The sequence below is a fragment of the Oncorhynchus gorbuscha genome, linkage group LG02 (genome assembly GCF_021184085.1).
Source record: "Oncorhynchus gorbuscha isolate QuinsamMale2020 ecotype Even-year linkage group LG02, OgorEven_v1.0, whole genome shotgun sequence".
In the NCBI taxonomy this organism is placed as follows: Eukaryota; Metazoa; Chordata; class Actinopteri; order Salmoniformes; family Salmonidae; genus Oncorhynchus; species Oncorhynchus gorbuscha.
In genome coordinates, this window is record NC_060174.1 from 28,769,739 (window position 1) to 28,782,294 (window position 12,556).

General features: G+C 47.5%; 1 protein-coding gene across 1 annotated transcript in view; it reads left to right on the top strand.

Moving 5' to 3' along the window:
- LOC124000292 (CMP-N-acetylneuraminate-beta-galactosamide-alpha-2,3-sialyltransferase 2-like) overlaps positions 1 to 8,891 on the top strand; it is a 48,458-nt gene extending 39,567 nt beyond the window's left edge. The window contains exons 3-7 of the mRNA XM_046306563.1: positions 4,176 to 4,369; positions 5,396 to 5,575; positions 7,427 to 7,472; positions 7,616 to 7,735; positions 7,833 to 8,891. Of these exons, the coding sequence (XP_046162519.1) occupies positions 4,176 to 4,369; positions 5,396 to 5,575; positions 7,427 to 7,472; positions 7,616 to 7,735; positions 7,833 to 8,006 (714 nt within the window). The 3' untranslated portion in view covers positions 8,007 to 8,891. The remainder of the gene's footprint in view (positions 1 to 4,175; positions 4,370 to 5,395; positions 5,576 to 7,426; positions 7,473 to 7,615; positions 7,736 to 7,832) is intronic.
- Positions 8,892 to 12,556: the final 3,665 nt, after the last annotated feature.

Consider the following 12,556-nt stretch of genomic DNA (forward strand, 5'->3'; position numbering starts at 1 on the left):
TGTGTGAGAGCGCCGTGTGAGAGAGAGCGCCGTGTGAGAGCGCCGTGTGAGAGAGAGAGAGCGCCGTGTGTGAGAGAGAGCGCCGTGTGAGAGAGAGAGCGCCGTGTGTGAGAGAGAGAGCGCCGTGTGTGAGAGAGAGAGCGCCGTGTGTGTGAGAGAGAGAGCGCCGTGTGTGAGAGAGAGAGAGCGCCGTGTGTGAGAGAGAGAGAGCGCCGTGTGTGAGAGAGAGAGCGCCGTGTGTGAGAGAGAGAGCGCCGTGTGAGAGAGAGAGAGAGAGAGAGAGAGCGCCGTGTGTGAGAGAGAGAGCGCCGTGTGTGAGAGAGAGCTGTTAGCGCCGTGCTGTGTGAGAGAGAGCGCTGTGTGTGTGAGAGAGAGAGCGCCCGTGTGTGTGAGAGAGAGAGCGCCGTGTGTGTGAGAGAGAGAGCGCCGTGTGTGTGAGAGAGAGCGCCGAGTGTGAGAGAGAGAGCGCCGTGTGTGTGAGAGAGAGAGCGCCGTGTGTGTGAGAGGGAGAGCGCCGTGTGTGTGTGAGAGAGAGAGCGCCGTGTGTGTGAGAGAGCGCTGTGTGTGTGTGAGAGAGAGAGCGCCGTGTGTGTGAGAGAGCGCCGTGTGTGTGAGAGAGCGCCGTGTGTGAGAGAGAGAGAGCGCCGTGTGTGTGAGAGAGAGAGAGCGCCGTGTGTGTGAGAGAGAGAGCGCCGTGTGTGTGAGAGAGAGAGAGCGCCGTGTGTGTGAGAGAGAGAGAGCGCCGTGTGTGTGAGAGAGCGCCGTGTGTGTGAGAGAGCGCCGTGTGTGAGAGAGAGTTCCGTGTGTGAGAGAGTGCCGTGTGTGAGAGAGAGAGAGAGAGAGAGAGAGAGAGAGAGAGAGTGCCGTGTGTGAGAGAGAGAGTGCCGTGTGTGAGAGAGAGCTGTTAGAGCAAGGGCTGGGCTGAGCTAAAGAGACTGTGTGTGTGCTGTGTGTGTGAGAGAGAGTGCGCTGTCTGTGTGGGAGAGAGAGTGCGCTGTCTGTGTGGGAGAGAGAGTGCGCTGTCTGTGTGGGAGAGAGAGTGCGCTGTGTGTGTGGGAGAGAGAGTGCGCTGTGTGTGTGGGAGAGAGAGTGCGCTGTGTGTGTGAGAGAGAGAGTGCGCTGTGTGTGTGAGAGAGAGTGCGCCGTGTGTGAGAGAGAGCGCCGTGTGTGAGAGAGAGCGCCGTGTGTGAGAGAGTGCGCCGTGTGTGAGAGAGAGAGCGCTGTATGTGAGAGAGAGCGCCGTGTGTGTGAGAGAGCGCCGTGTGTGTGTGAGAGAGAGAGAGAGCGCCGTGTGTGAGAGAGAGAGAGCGCCGTGTGTGTGAGAGAGAGAGCGCCGTGTGTGAGAGAGAGAGCGCCGTGTGTGAGAGAGAGAGCGCCGTGTGTGAGAGAGAGAGCGCCGTGTGTGAGAGAGAGAGCGCCGTGTGTGAGAGAGAGAGCGCCGTGTGTGAGAGAGAGAGCGCCGTGTGTGTGAGAGAGAGCGCCGTGTGTGAGAGAGAGAGCGCCGTGTGAGAGAGAGAGAGCGCCGTGTGTGAGAGAGAGAGCGCCGTGTGAGAGAGAGCGCCGTGTGAGAGAGAGAGCGCCGTGTGTGTGAGAGAGAGAGCGCCGTGTGTGTGAGAGAGAGAGCGCCGTGTGTGTGAGAGAGAGAGCGCCGTGTGTGTGAGAGAGAGAGCGCCGTGTGTGTGAGAGAGAGCGCGCCGTGTGTGTGAGAGAGAGAGCGCCGTGTGTGTGAGAGAGAGAGCGCCGTGTTTGAGAGAGAGAGAGCGCCGTGTGTGTGAGAGAGAGAGCGCCGTGTGTGTGAGAGAGAGCGCCGTGTGTGAGAGAGAGCGCGCGTGTGTGTGAGAGAGAGAGCGCCGTGTGTGTGAGAGAGAGAGCGCCGTGTGTGTGAGAGAGCGCCGTGTGTGAGAGAGAGCGCCGTGTGTGAGAGAGAGCGCCGTGTGTGTGAGAGAGAGAGCGCCGTGTGTGTGAGAGAGAAAGCGCCGTGTGTGAGAGAGAGAGCGCCGTGTGTGTGTGAGAGAGAGAGCGCCGTGTGTGAGAGAGAGAGAGAGTGCCGTGTGTGAGAGAGAGCTGTTAGAGCAAGGGCTGGGCTGAGCTAAAGAGACTGCTGTGTGCGAGAGGGAGTGCTGTGTGAGAGAGGGAGTGCTGTGTGAGAGAGGGAGTGCTGTGTGAGAGAGAGGGAGTGCTGTGTGAGAGAGAGGGAGTGCTGTGTGAGAGAGGGAGTGCTGTGTGAGAGAGGGAGTGCTGTGAGAGAGAGAGAGGGAGTGCTGTGAGAGAGAGAGAGAGTGCCGTGTGTGAGAGAGAGCTGTTAGAGCAAGGGCTGGGCTGAGCTAAAGAGACTGCTGTGTGCGAGAGCGCCGTGTGGGAGTGCTGTGTGAGAGAGGGAGTGCTGTGTGAGAGAGGGAGTGCTGTGAGAGAGAGAGGGAGGCTGTGTGAGAGAGAGGGAGTGCTGTGTGAGAGAGGGAGTGCTGTGTGAGAGAGGGAGTGCTGTGTGAGAGGGAGTGCTGTGTGAGAGAGAGGGAGTGCTGTGTGAGAGAGGGAGTGCTGTGTGAGAGATGGAGTGCTGTGAGAGAGAGAGAGAGGGAGTGCTGTGAGAGAGAGAGAGAGTGCTGTGTGAGAGAGAGAGAGTGCTGTGTGAGAGAGAGGGAGTGCTGTGTGAGAGAGAGGGAGTGCTGTGTGAGAGAGAGGGAGTGCTGTGTGAGAGAGAGGGAGTGCTGTGTGAGAGAGAGGGAGTGCTGTGTGAGAGAGAGGGAGTGCTGTGTGAGAGAGGGAGTGCTGCGTGAGAGAGGGAGTGCTGCGTGAGAGAGAGAGAGAGAGTGCTGTGAGAGAGAGAGGGAGGGCTGTGTGAGAGAGGGAGTGCTGAGAGAGAGAGAGAGAGAGAGAGAGAGAGAGAGAGAGAGAGAGAGAGAGAGAGAGAGTGCTGTGAGAGAGAGAGGGAGTGCTGTGTGAGAGAGAGGGAGTGCTGTGTGAGAGAGGGAGTGCTGTGAGAGAGAGAGAGATAGTGCTGTGAGAGAGAGAGGGAGTGCTGTGTGAGAGAGAGGGAGTGCTGTGTGAGAGAGAGGGAGTGCTGTGTGAGAGAGGGAGTGCTGTGTGAGAGAGGGAGTGCTGTGAGAGAGAGAGAGGGAGTGCTGTGAGAGAGGTGCTGTGAGAGAGAGAGGGAGTGCTGTGAGAGAGAGAGAGTGCTGTGAGAGAGAGAGAGAGTGCTGTGTGAGAGAGAGGGAGTGCTGTGTGAGAGAGAGGGAGTGCTGTGTGAGAGAGAGGGAGTGCTGTGTGAGAGAGAGGGAGTGCTCCTGTAGAGAGAGGGGAGTGCTGTGTGAGAGAGGGAGTGTCTGACATCTTTTGAGAGAGGGAGTGCTGCTTTTGAGAGAGAGGAGAGAGAGAGTGCTGTGAGGAGAGAGAGGAGGGCTGTGTGAGAGAGGGAGTGCTGTGAGAGAGAAGAGAGAGAGAGAGAGAGAGAGAGAGTGCTGTGAGAGAGAGAGGGAGTGCTGTGTGAGAGAGAGGGAGTGCTGTGTGAGAGAGGGAGTGCTGTGAGAGAGAGAGAGATAGTGCTGTGAGAGAGAGAGGGATCTGCTGTGTGAGAGAGAACAGGAGTGCATGTGTGAGAGAGAGGGAGTGTTTTAGAAGAGAGAGTTTAGAGAGAGAGAGAGAGGAGAGAGAGGTTAGAGAGTAGCTGAGTTTAGAACAGGTTATGTTCATCTGTTTAGTAGAGGAGAGAGAGAAGAGGTTATGTTCAGAGTTTAGTAGCTGAGGGGGAGAGAGAGAGTAGAGAGAGAGTTCATCTGTTTAGAGAGAGAGAGAGAGAGAGAGAGAGAGCTGTGTGAGAGAGAGGTATTTAAAGGTTGGTGCCAATAGCCTGATGGAACTGTTTTGTTTGGGGGTTGGGAGGTTTGCATGTGCTCCTATAGCAAAGACTTCAAAAACAGACTCTGTTTCACCTTCAATGTAAATGTTTTGGTCATCTCTCCCTCCATTTCCCCCTAAAACATCTGACATCTTTTCACCTCCATTTAAATATGTTGTAACCTCTTCTCTTTTCCATGAGTCACTAGGATACTAAAACCTACCCCTCTGCCTTCTTTTGACATCCTGTCGGAGGAATGAGAGAAAGTCTATGGTACTCTCCCAGTCCCCCTGTACTGCTCTCCTGACTGTGTGGCCTCTCTGTCGCCCCCTGCCTGTAGATGCTGCAACCTCAGTTCAAGCCCCACACTATCCAGCAGGTACTGCTGCGGCTGTTCCAGGTGATCCCTGGCCGCTCCCCCTATGGCTCCTGGGACCCCGCCCGCTGCCTGCGCTGTGCCGTGGTGGGGAACTCTGGCAACATGCGTGGGGCCGGTTACGGACCCACCATAGACAGCCACAACTACATCATGAGGTGAGGGAGGGAGGGAGAGACAGGGGGTTTAGAACAGGTTAGGTTCATCTGTTTAGTAGTTGAGGGGGTTTAGAACAGGTTAGGTTCATCTGTTTAGTAGTTGAGGGGTTTTAGAACAGGTTAGGTTCATCTGTTTAGTAGTTGAGGGGGTTTAGAACAGGTTATGTTCATCTGTTTAGTAGCTGAGGGGGTTTAGAACAGGTTATGTTCATCTGTTTAGTAGCTGAGGGGGTTTAGAACAGGTTATGTTCATCTGTTTAGTAGTTGAGGGGGTTTAGAACAGGTTATGTTCATCTGTTTAGTAGTTGAGGGGTTTAGAACAGGTTATGTTCATCTGTTTAGTAGTTGAGTAGTTGGGGGTTTAGAACAGGTTATGTTCATCTGTTTAGTAGTTGAGGGGTTTAGAACAGGTTATGTTCATCTGTTTAGTAGTTGAGGGTTTTAGAACAGGTTATGTTCATCTGTTTAGTAGCTGAGGGGGTTTAGAACAGGTTATGTTCATCTGTTTAGTAGTTGAGGGTTTTAGAACAGGTTATGTTCATCTGTTTAGTAGTTGAGGGGGTTTAGAACAGGTTATGTTCATCTGTTTAGTAGTTGAGGGGGTTTAGAACAGGTTATGTTCATCTGTTTAGTAGTTGAGGGTTTTAGAACAGGTTATGTTCATCTGTTTAGTAGTTGAGGGGGTTTAGAACAGGTTATGTTCATCTGTTTTGTAGTTGAGGGGGTTTAGAACAGGTTATGTTCATCTGTTTAGTAGTTGAGGGGGTTTAGAACAGGTTATGTTCATCTGTTTAGTAGTTGAGGGGGTTTAGAACAGGTTATGTTCATCTGTTTAGTAGCTGGTAAGTTATATTATGTGTTGTGCTATAATGCTACTCTAGGCTCTTTACAGTTATTGTAGAGAGAGAGAGAGATTTTTATTTAACTAGGCAAGTCTTGTTGAGGATGTCTGGATATCCCTCTGTTTGTGTGTTTGTCTATCATTGGAGCTTCTCCCAGCATGGTCTGATTACCTGTGTCTGTCAGGATCAATCTGGCTCCCACGCTGGGCTATGAGGAGGATGCAGGCAGCCACACCACTCACCACTTCATGTACCCAGAGAGTGCCAAGAACCTGGCAGCCAACGTCAGCTTCGTCCTGGTGCCCTTCAAGACCCTGGACCTGCTGTGGATCACCAGCGCACTCTCCACTGGACAGATTCGCTTGTGAGAGCAAAACTGCCAGCACATACACACAGTCCATTCAGTTCCGGTCCTTGCTGTTCTACAGCCCTAAGCTAGACCAAAAAATGCTGCTAGACTTTAAAAAGTCCCAGTAAGCAAAATTACGTTGAAAAGACAACTAAAAGATTCAATTTAGGTTCTGAATGAATGTTGAAAGTATATTTTTTCCGTATTTTTAGAATACTTGTTTTAACTTTTCAGATGTTGAAGTCAGGCTCATTTTTAGTTCTGAATAAAGGTTGAAAATACGTCATTTATAGACGTCTATCATTGGTTCAGATTTGGCCCGTACCGGATGTGGAAATCAGGGCCGGTCCGGACTGCACCAAAAAAAGATTGTCCAAAAGGCGTCGGCATCAGTCCGTGTTTACTGAGGTGCACCCGACAGTGTTGCCTGAAAGTACATTTTATGAATGCCCATCTATGTGGTAAGCCTACCGTTTGTAAAATACCCCCAAAACAATGTCCAAAAGACGTTGGCTTGTGCTTCATGGGATGTAGCCTAATGTGTTGCCCCAAAATGGAATTGTATGAATGCCCGTCCATGTGGTAGTCCCACCATTTGTAAAACAAGCTGTTGCATTGGCTTTATTAGTCCTGATTCCTGTGACTAATCAATTTGTCTATTTAGGCTCTGAATATCAGCTACCCAACTTTATCAGAATTTATCGTGAGCCTATTTGCAATGTGTTTATACAGCAGGAAATGCAGAAGTATTCTCTTTTTTCGCTATGATCAGCTTGTCAAAAATGTACCGATACAAACTTGAAACCAATGATCATGACGATGGTTGTGATTGTCCATCCATGTTGTCCATTGTACTTTGACCTGTTCTGTTTTTAGGATATGTTGTTTGTTAACATGACAGCACATTTTTTAATTTTGATTGCGCACCATTTAGGTTTGGCTCTATGATTTGAGAAACCTGCATGATGTAAATAAGTGTCCATCTCTTTACACCTCTTTGTCATTTTATCTCCAGCCAGTAGCCTACAGAGAAGTCCACACACTCTTTCTACCATCTCCTATATCTGCTACATGATTTATGTTCCATTATTTTCTTGACAGAACGTTGGTGGGGCTCCGCAGTGTTGCGTCTCTCCAACAGCACCTTGGAGAGGCGCGCTGGGATTGGACAAGCAAAATATTTAGCGCCCCTGCCTTTGACAAAGTGGGCACTGCTTATCACAGGGCGAAATCGCTCGCCAAAAAATACCTTATGCCCCTGGTTGAGAGAAATTGTCATTTTTGGGGGGTCAGAATTGTGAGGTTTTATAATAATAATAATAATAATAATGCCATTTAGCAGACGCTTTTATCCAAAGCGACTTACAGTCATGTGTGCATACATTCTACGTATGGGTGGTCCCGGGAATCGAACCCACTACCATGGCGTTACAAGCGCCATGCTCTACCAACTTTATGTTGTTGGAATTGTGTCTAGGTCAGTTTAGCTCAGAAAATGCTGCCTTCGTCAACCTGCCACTTTAGGCGGACACCTAATCCTGCCTCGTGAGCAGGCCGGCCCCGAGTCCATTTATATTGTTTTACATAAACACACCTTTTCACACGAGCACATTTTGTTCACGTTCATAGTGAACTGCTGGCTTCACAATCACACCTTCACAAACTCATTCTCACGCTGCGCTCTCTGTCTCTCTCTCTCTCATCCCATTCCAGGTCAAAGCACATCATCAACAGAGCACTCTCTCTGTGGAAAAAGGAACGGCGTGCCATCTGTGAATCAGTCAATCATTTCACAGCAATTTATAAATGAAAGGATAAAAGTGTGCTTAGACTCTTTCGCTCTCCCTTTATCTCTCTCTCCTTCAGTACCTACGCCCCTGTGAAGCAGTTTCTACGGGTGGACAAGGACAAGGTGCTAATCTATATTTATAATCTCTCCATCCAACCTTTGTCATGTATTTGTTCAATAGTGCAGAATTGTAAATAAATATGTCTGTCTCCAATATCATTGGTAAACCCAGCATGGTACACTGTGCTGCTATCTAATCTCCCCAGGCTCAGATCTTCAACCCAGCCTTCTTCAAGTACATCCATGACCGCTGGACCAGGCACCATGGACGCTACCCTTCCACAGGCATGCTGGTCCTGTTCTTCGCTCTGCATGTGTGTGACGAGGTGAGGACCTCGCTAACAAACTTTCACACAAACACCCAATACAGACATGTCTTTCGGCCAGTCTCTGCCTGTTCTAAAACATTATCTTGTATTCCAGGTGAATGTGTTTGGCTTTGGCGCTGACAGTCGAGGCAACTGGCACCACTATTGGGAGCAGAACCGCTACTCTGGAGAGTTCCGGAAAACAGGGGTGCATGATGCAGATTATGAGGCCCTGATCATTGACTCGCTGGTTAAGGCTGGCAAGATCACCATCTTCCCAGGAAAGTGACGAGGGCTGAAGATGTGGTGGGCTGGACAGGTTTACAGGAACACTAGAACACCCATCACCACAAGGCTTTTTGATGTTGTCACCTGCTTCTTTGTGCTTTGCATAGAGAGGGATCCAAAACAGTACATTATACAATGCCTGCTAATCATGTTCCCATTGTGGTAAGATGATGGTGGTTTTGGGTCGAACTACATGTGATTACACTCTGCCCCCAACAGGCCTACTACCTCCATAGAAACGACAGAACTATAGAGGGGGCAGATAAGTCTGTCCTAGCCACTGTATGGACCTGTGAACCAGTCCCATCCACAATCCCCCCCTCTTGCTCAGCCATTGGGGGTTGAGTCATCACATGCCTTGGGGGTCTCACGCCCAGAGACTCAGTCCCCTCCCACTCTGTCGCCCCCACCGTAAATACCATGACAACCAGTGACGGTCACTGGGCTATCCCTGCCATGTCCACACCCACCGGCAGAGCTGCTGCTAAAGCCCTCTCGCTAGCCACACCTGCATGGTGCTAGGAGCAATAGGTAGTTGAGGTTTACATGCTTTCAAGCCCAGAGGCTACTTCAAAATAAGCGTTCCTGTTGTAATTACATGACTATCATCTTGAAGGTATGTACAGCCCACAGGGATTTGACCATATATACGGTATTAACCGTTTTATTTGTGTTAACCATTTTAAGTGACTAATCATACTGCTGATTAGGTTAATTGGGGTGAGGCTTACGCACAGTCAACAACACAAGCTGACATACAGAAGAGACTAAAACCACTCACTCATTCACACATACAGTGAGGCAAAAAAGTAGCCACCAATTGTGCAAGTTCTCCCACTTAAAAAGATGAGAGGCCTGTAATGTTCATCATAGGTACACTTCAACTATGACAGACAAAATGAGAAGAATAAAATCCAGAAAATCATATTGTAGGATTTTTTTATTTGCAAATTATGGTGGAAAATAAGTATTTGGTCAATAACAAAAGTTTATCTCAATACTTTTTTATATACCCTTTGTTGGCAATGACAGAGGTCAAATGTTTTCTGTAAGTCTTCACAAGGTTTTCACACACTGTTGCTGGTATTTTGGGCCCATTCCTCCATGCAGATCTCCTCTAGAGCAGTGATGTTTTGGGGCTGTTGCTGGGCAACATGGACTTTCAACTCCCTCCAAAGATTATCTATGGGGTTGAGATCTGGAGACTGGCTACGCCACTCCAGGACCTTGAAATGCTTCTACTTCGTTGCCCGGGCAGTGTGTTTGGGATCATTGTCATGCTGAAAGACCCAGCCACGTTTCATCTTCAATACCCTTGCTGATGGAAGGAGGTTTTCACTCAAAATCTCACGATACATGGCCCCATTCATTCTGTCCTTTACACGGATCAGTCGTCCTGGTCCCTTTGCAGAAAAACAGCCCCAAAGCATGATGTTTCCACCCCCATGCTTCACAGTAGGTATGGTGTTCTTTGGATGCAACTCAGCATTCGTTGTCCTCCAAACACGACTAGTTGAGTTTTTACCAGAAAGGTCTATTTTGGTTTCATCTGACCATATGACATTCTCCCAATCTTCTTCTGGATCATCCAAATGCTCTCTAGCAAATTTCAGACGGGCCTGGACATGTACTGGGGACACGTCTGGCACTGCAGGACTTGAGTCCCTGGCGGCGTAGTGTGTTACTGATGGTAGGCTTTGTTACTTTGGTCCCAGCTCTCTGCAGGTCATTCACTAGGTCCCCCCATGTGGTTCTGGGATTTTTGGTCACCGTTCTTGTGATCATTTTGACCCCACGGGGTGAGATCTTGCGTGGAGCCCCAGATCGACGGAGATTATCAGTGGTCTTCCTTTTCCTAATGAGGTAACGAGTGGAGGACAGAGGAGCCTCTTAAAGAAGAGAAAGAAAGCCTCTTAAAGAAGACAGAAATCTTGCTTGTTTGTAGGTGACCAAATACTTATTTTCCACCATAATTTGCAAATAAAGTCATTAAAAATCCTACAATGTGATTTTCTGGATGTCTTTTTCTCATTTTGTCTGTCATAGTTGAAGTGAACCTATGATGAAAATTACAGGCCTCTCTCATCTTTTTAAGTGGGAGAACTTGCACAATTGGTGGCTGACTAAATACGTTTTAGCCCCACTGTATATACTGTACAGTGCCTTCAGAGAGTATTGCAGCCTGAATTCAAAATGGATGTTTTTTTAATTTCACCAATCTACACACAATAGCCCATAATGACAAGGTGAAAACAACATGTTTTTAGATATTTTTTCAAATTAATTGTGAATGAAATATAGAAATATCTAATTTACATAAGTATTCACACCCCTGAGTCAATACATGTTAGAATCACCGTTTGCAGGGATTACAGCTGTGAGTCTTTCTGGGTACGTCTCTAAGAGTTTTGCGCATCTGTATTGTACAATATTTGCACATTAATATTTTTTTAATTCTTCAAGCTCTGTCAAGTTGCTTGTTGATCATAGCTAGACAGCCATTTTTAAGTCTTGCCATAGATTTTCAAGCCGATTTAAGTCAAAACTGTAACTACGCCACTCCAGAACATTCAATGTTGTCTTGGTAAGAAACTCCAGTATATATTTGGCCTTGTGTTTTAGGTTATTTGAAAATATATATAGCCGTCATCCAAAATGCCATGACCATCTCAGCCATTGTTGTGCATGCGTGTGTGTGTGTGTGTGTGTGAGCGAGAGCTGAAGAAAGACATGTGATTCTCTTAGTTTGATTTTCAGGAAGAGCCCTCATAACAAAGACACATATCAATTATTTACAGTCATGTGACAACACACACGTCCATGCTTGCGTGCCTTTTCCCATTGTTGTTCATACAGTACCTTTCCTGTAGTGCACCATAAACCTCAGCTACAGTACAGTGCTATCTTTAAGTTTTAGTAGTCATGCACATTCACACACCTACTATAAATACCTGCATGTGCTATTCAAATCTTACTGTTTATTAGTCATGTCTCTTACACATGCACATTCTGAGAGATTCAAATGGCTTCTTTTCCCTGATTTAGATCACACACACGTACATTATACACACCCCCTGGTCTCGGCTTGGCTGAGAGCTGTGCCTTCTGGACCCACACACATACGTTTCACTCTGCCTTTCTCTAGGAGCCACGTAGAAAGGCTTTCTTTTATGTTACTTTTTATACAGAACACATTACCTTGACATGAACTCTATCTGTGACGACTAGTTTTGGGTGATATGACAATGGCTGAATGAATTTGCTGTGCTCAATCTGTGTTTTGCCGTTGTCGGTGAGCTAACGTGTTCCAAGATGACAGCCAATGGCGATGTGTCTAGTGCTTAAAACACATCTCCACCCTGTTTCACATGGAAAGTCTCTGAATATTCCCACCACTTTTCTGGGTGGTGCTGTCCGTGCCAGAAATAGAATGTGCAATACTTCACCAAAGAGTATCAAACATAATTAACATTGTTCTAATGACATCTATATCTTTAATTCCATTACTCCCTATCACTTTTGTAACTCTATAAATGGTTATTCAACAGTATATAAGGCCCATATATGTAATGTATCAATAAAGCTAGCCCACTGGTGCTTAAAGCCACGTCCGAGCTCAACTTGCATCATTTTGTTTTCACACAGTAAGGACACAGTATTTCCCCTATTATGTTGTTCAATTGCAGTGTACCTTCTGGGAAGTTGACTGTGTGAAAGGTGAGATCCCTTTCCACTCTGCTGTCCCTGAGTGTATCGTTGGATAATGGAATGTTTTTTGAATGTATATTGGTTCTGGTTTGTAGCGTTACCTAAATGGTTACTTATGACACATACTGTATCCATTCTGTTGCATTGTTTTGGTGGTCTGCATCTCCAGCTCTTCATTAGAGTTCTCTTGTGCACAACAGTATTCACCGACAACAGTGTACATAGTGTTACTATCGTATTACTACTATTACCAATCGTATCCTCATTGGTGTTATGACTATCAATGGGTCAGTCAGTACTCCATCTCTATTTTAAAACTCGATCTATATGATGGACTGTTTTTATCATATGCTATTGTAAAATAAAAACTAAATGAAACAAATGTGGCTTTCTGGATCTTTTCTTAAGTGGGGTAGTAGACAACAAGACTGTTACAAAGCGAGCGGCACTGACAGATGCTAAGGTTGCTTCTGCCTTTCATGGCTACTGTAGTAGGTGTCAATCTACATTACAATCTCCCCACAGTCAGGGCAGGGAAGTGAGACACGAACACAATGACATGGAGAGACCACTGGAATAGAGGGGAACAGGCAATGAACAGAAGCAGTTTACCATTGAGTATTTCCATCATTAGTTTAAAAGGGATGGTTTAAGAGGATGGTTGTTGGGCTTTGACGACTAGAGGACAGATCAGCTAGGAGGGTTAGCATCTCACATACACCGATCTTCATTCAGTTACCCAGTCAAAGCGGTTAGCCTCCTTTCAGCACACAGACCATTGAAGGATCCATCAGAGTTGTGCATCGACTCAAACCTTGATACCCTCCTTAAATTGCAGGTGCA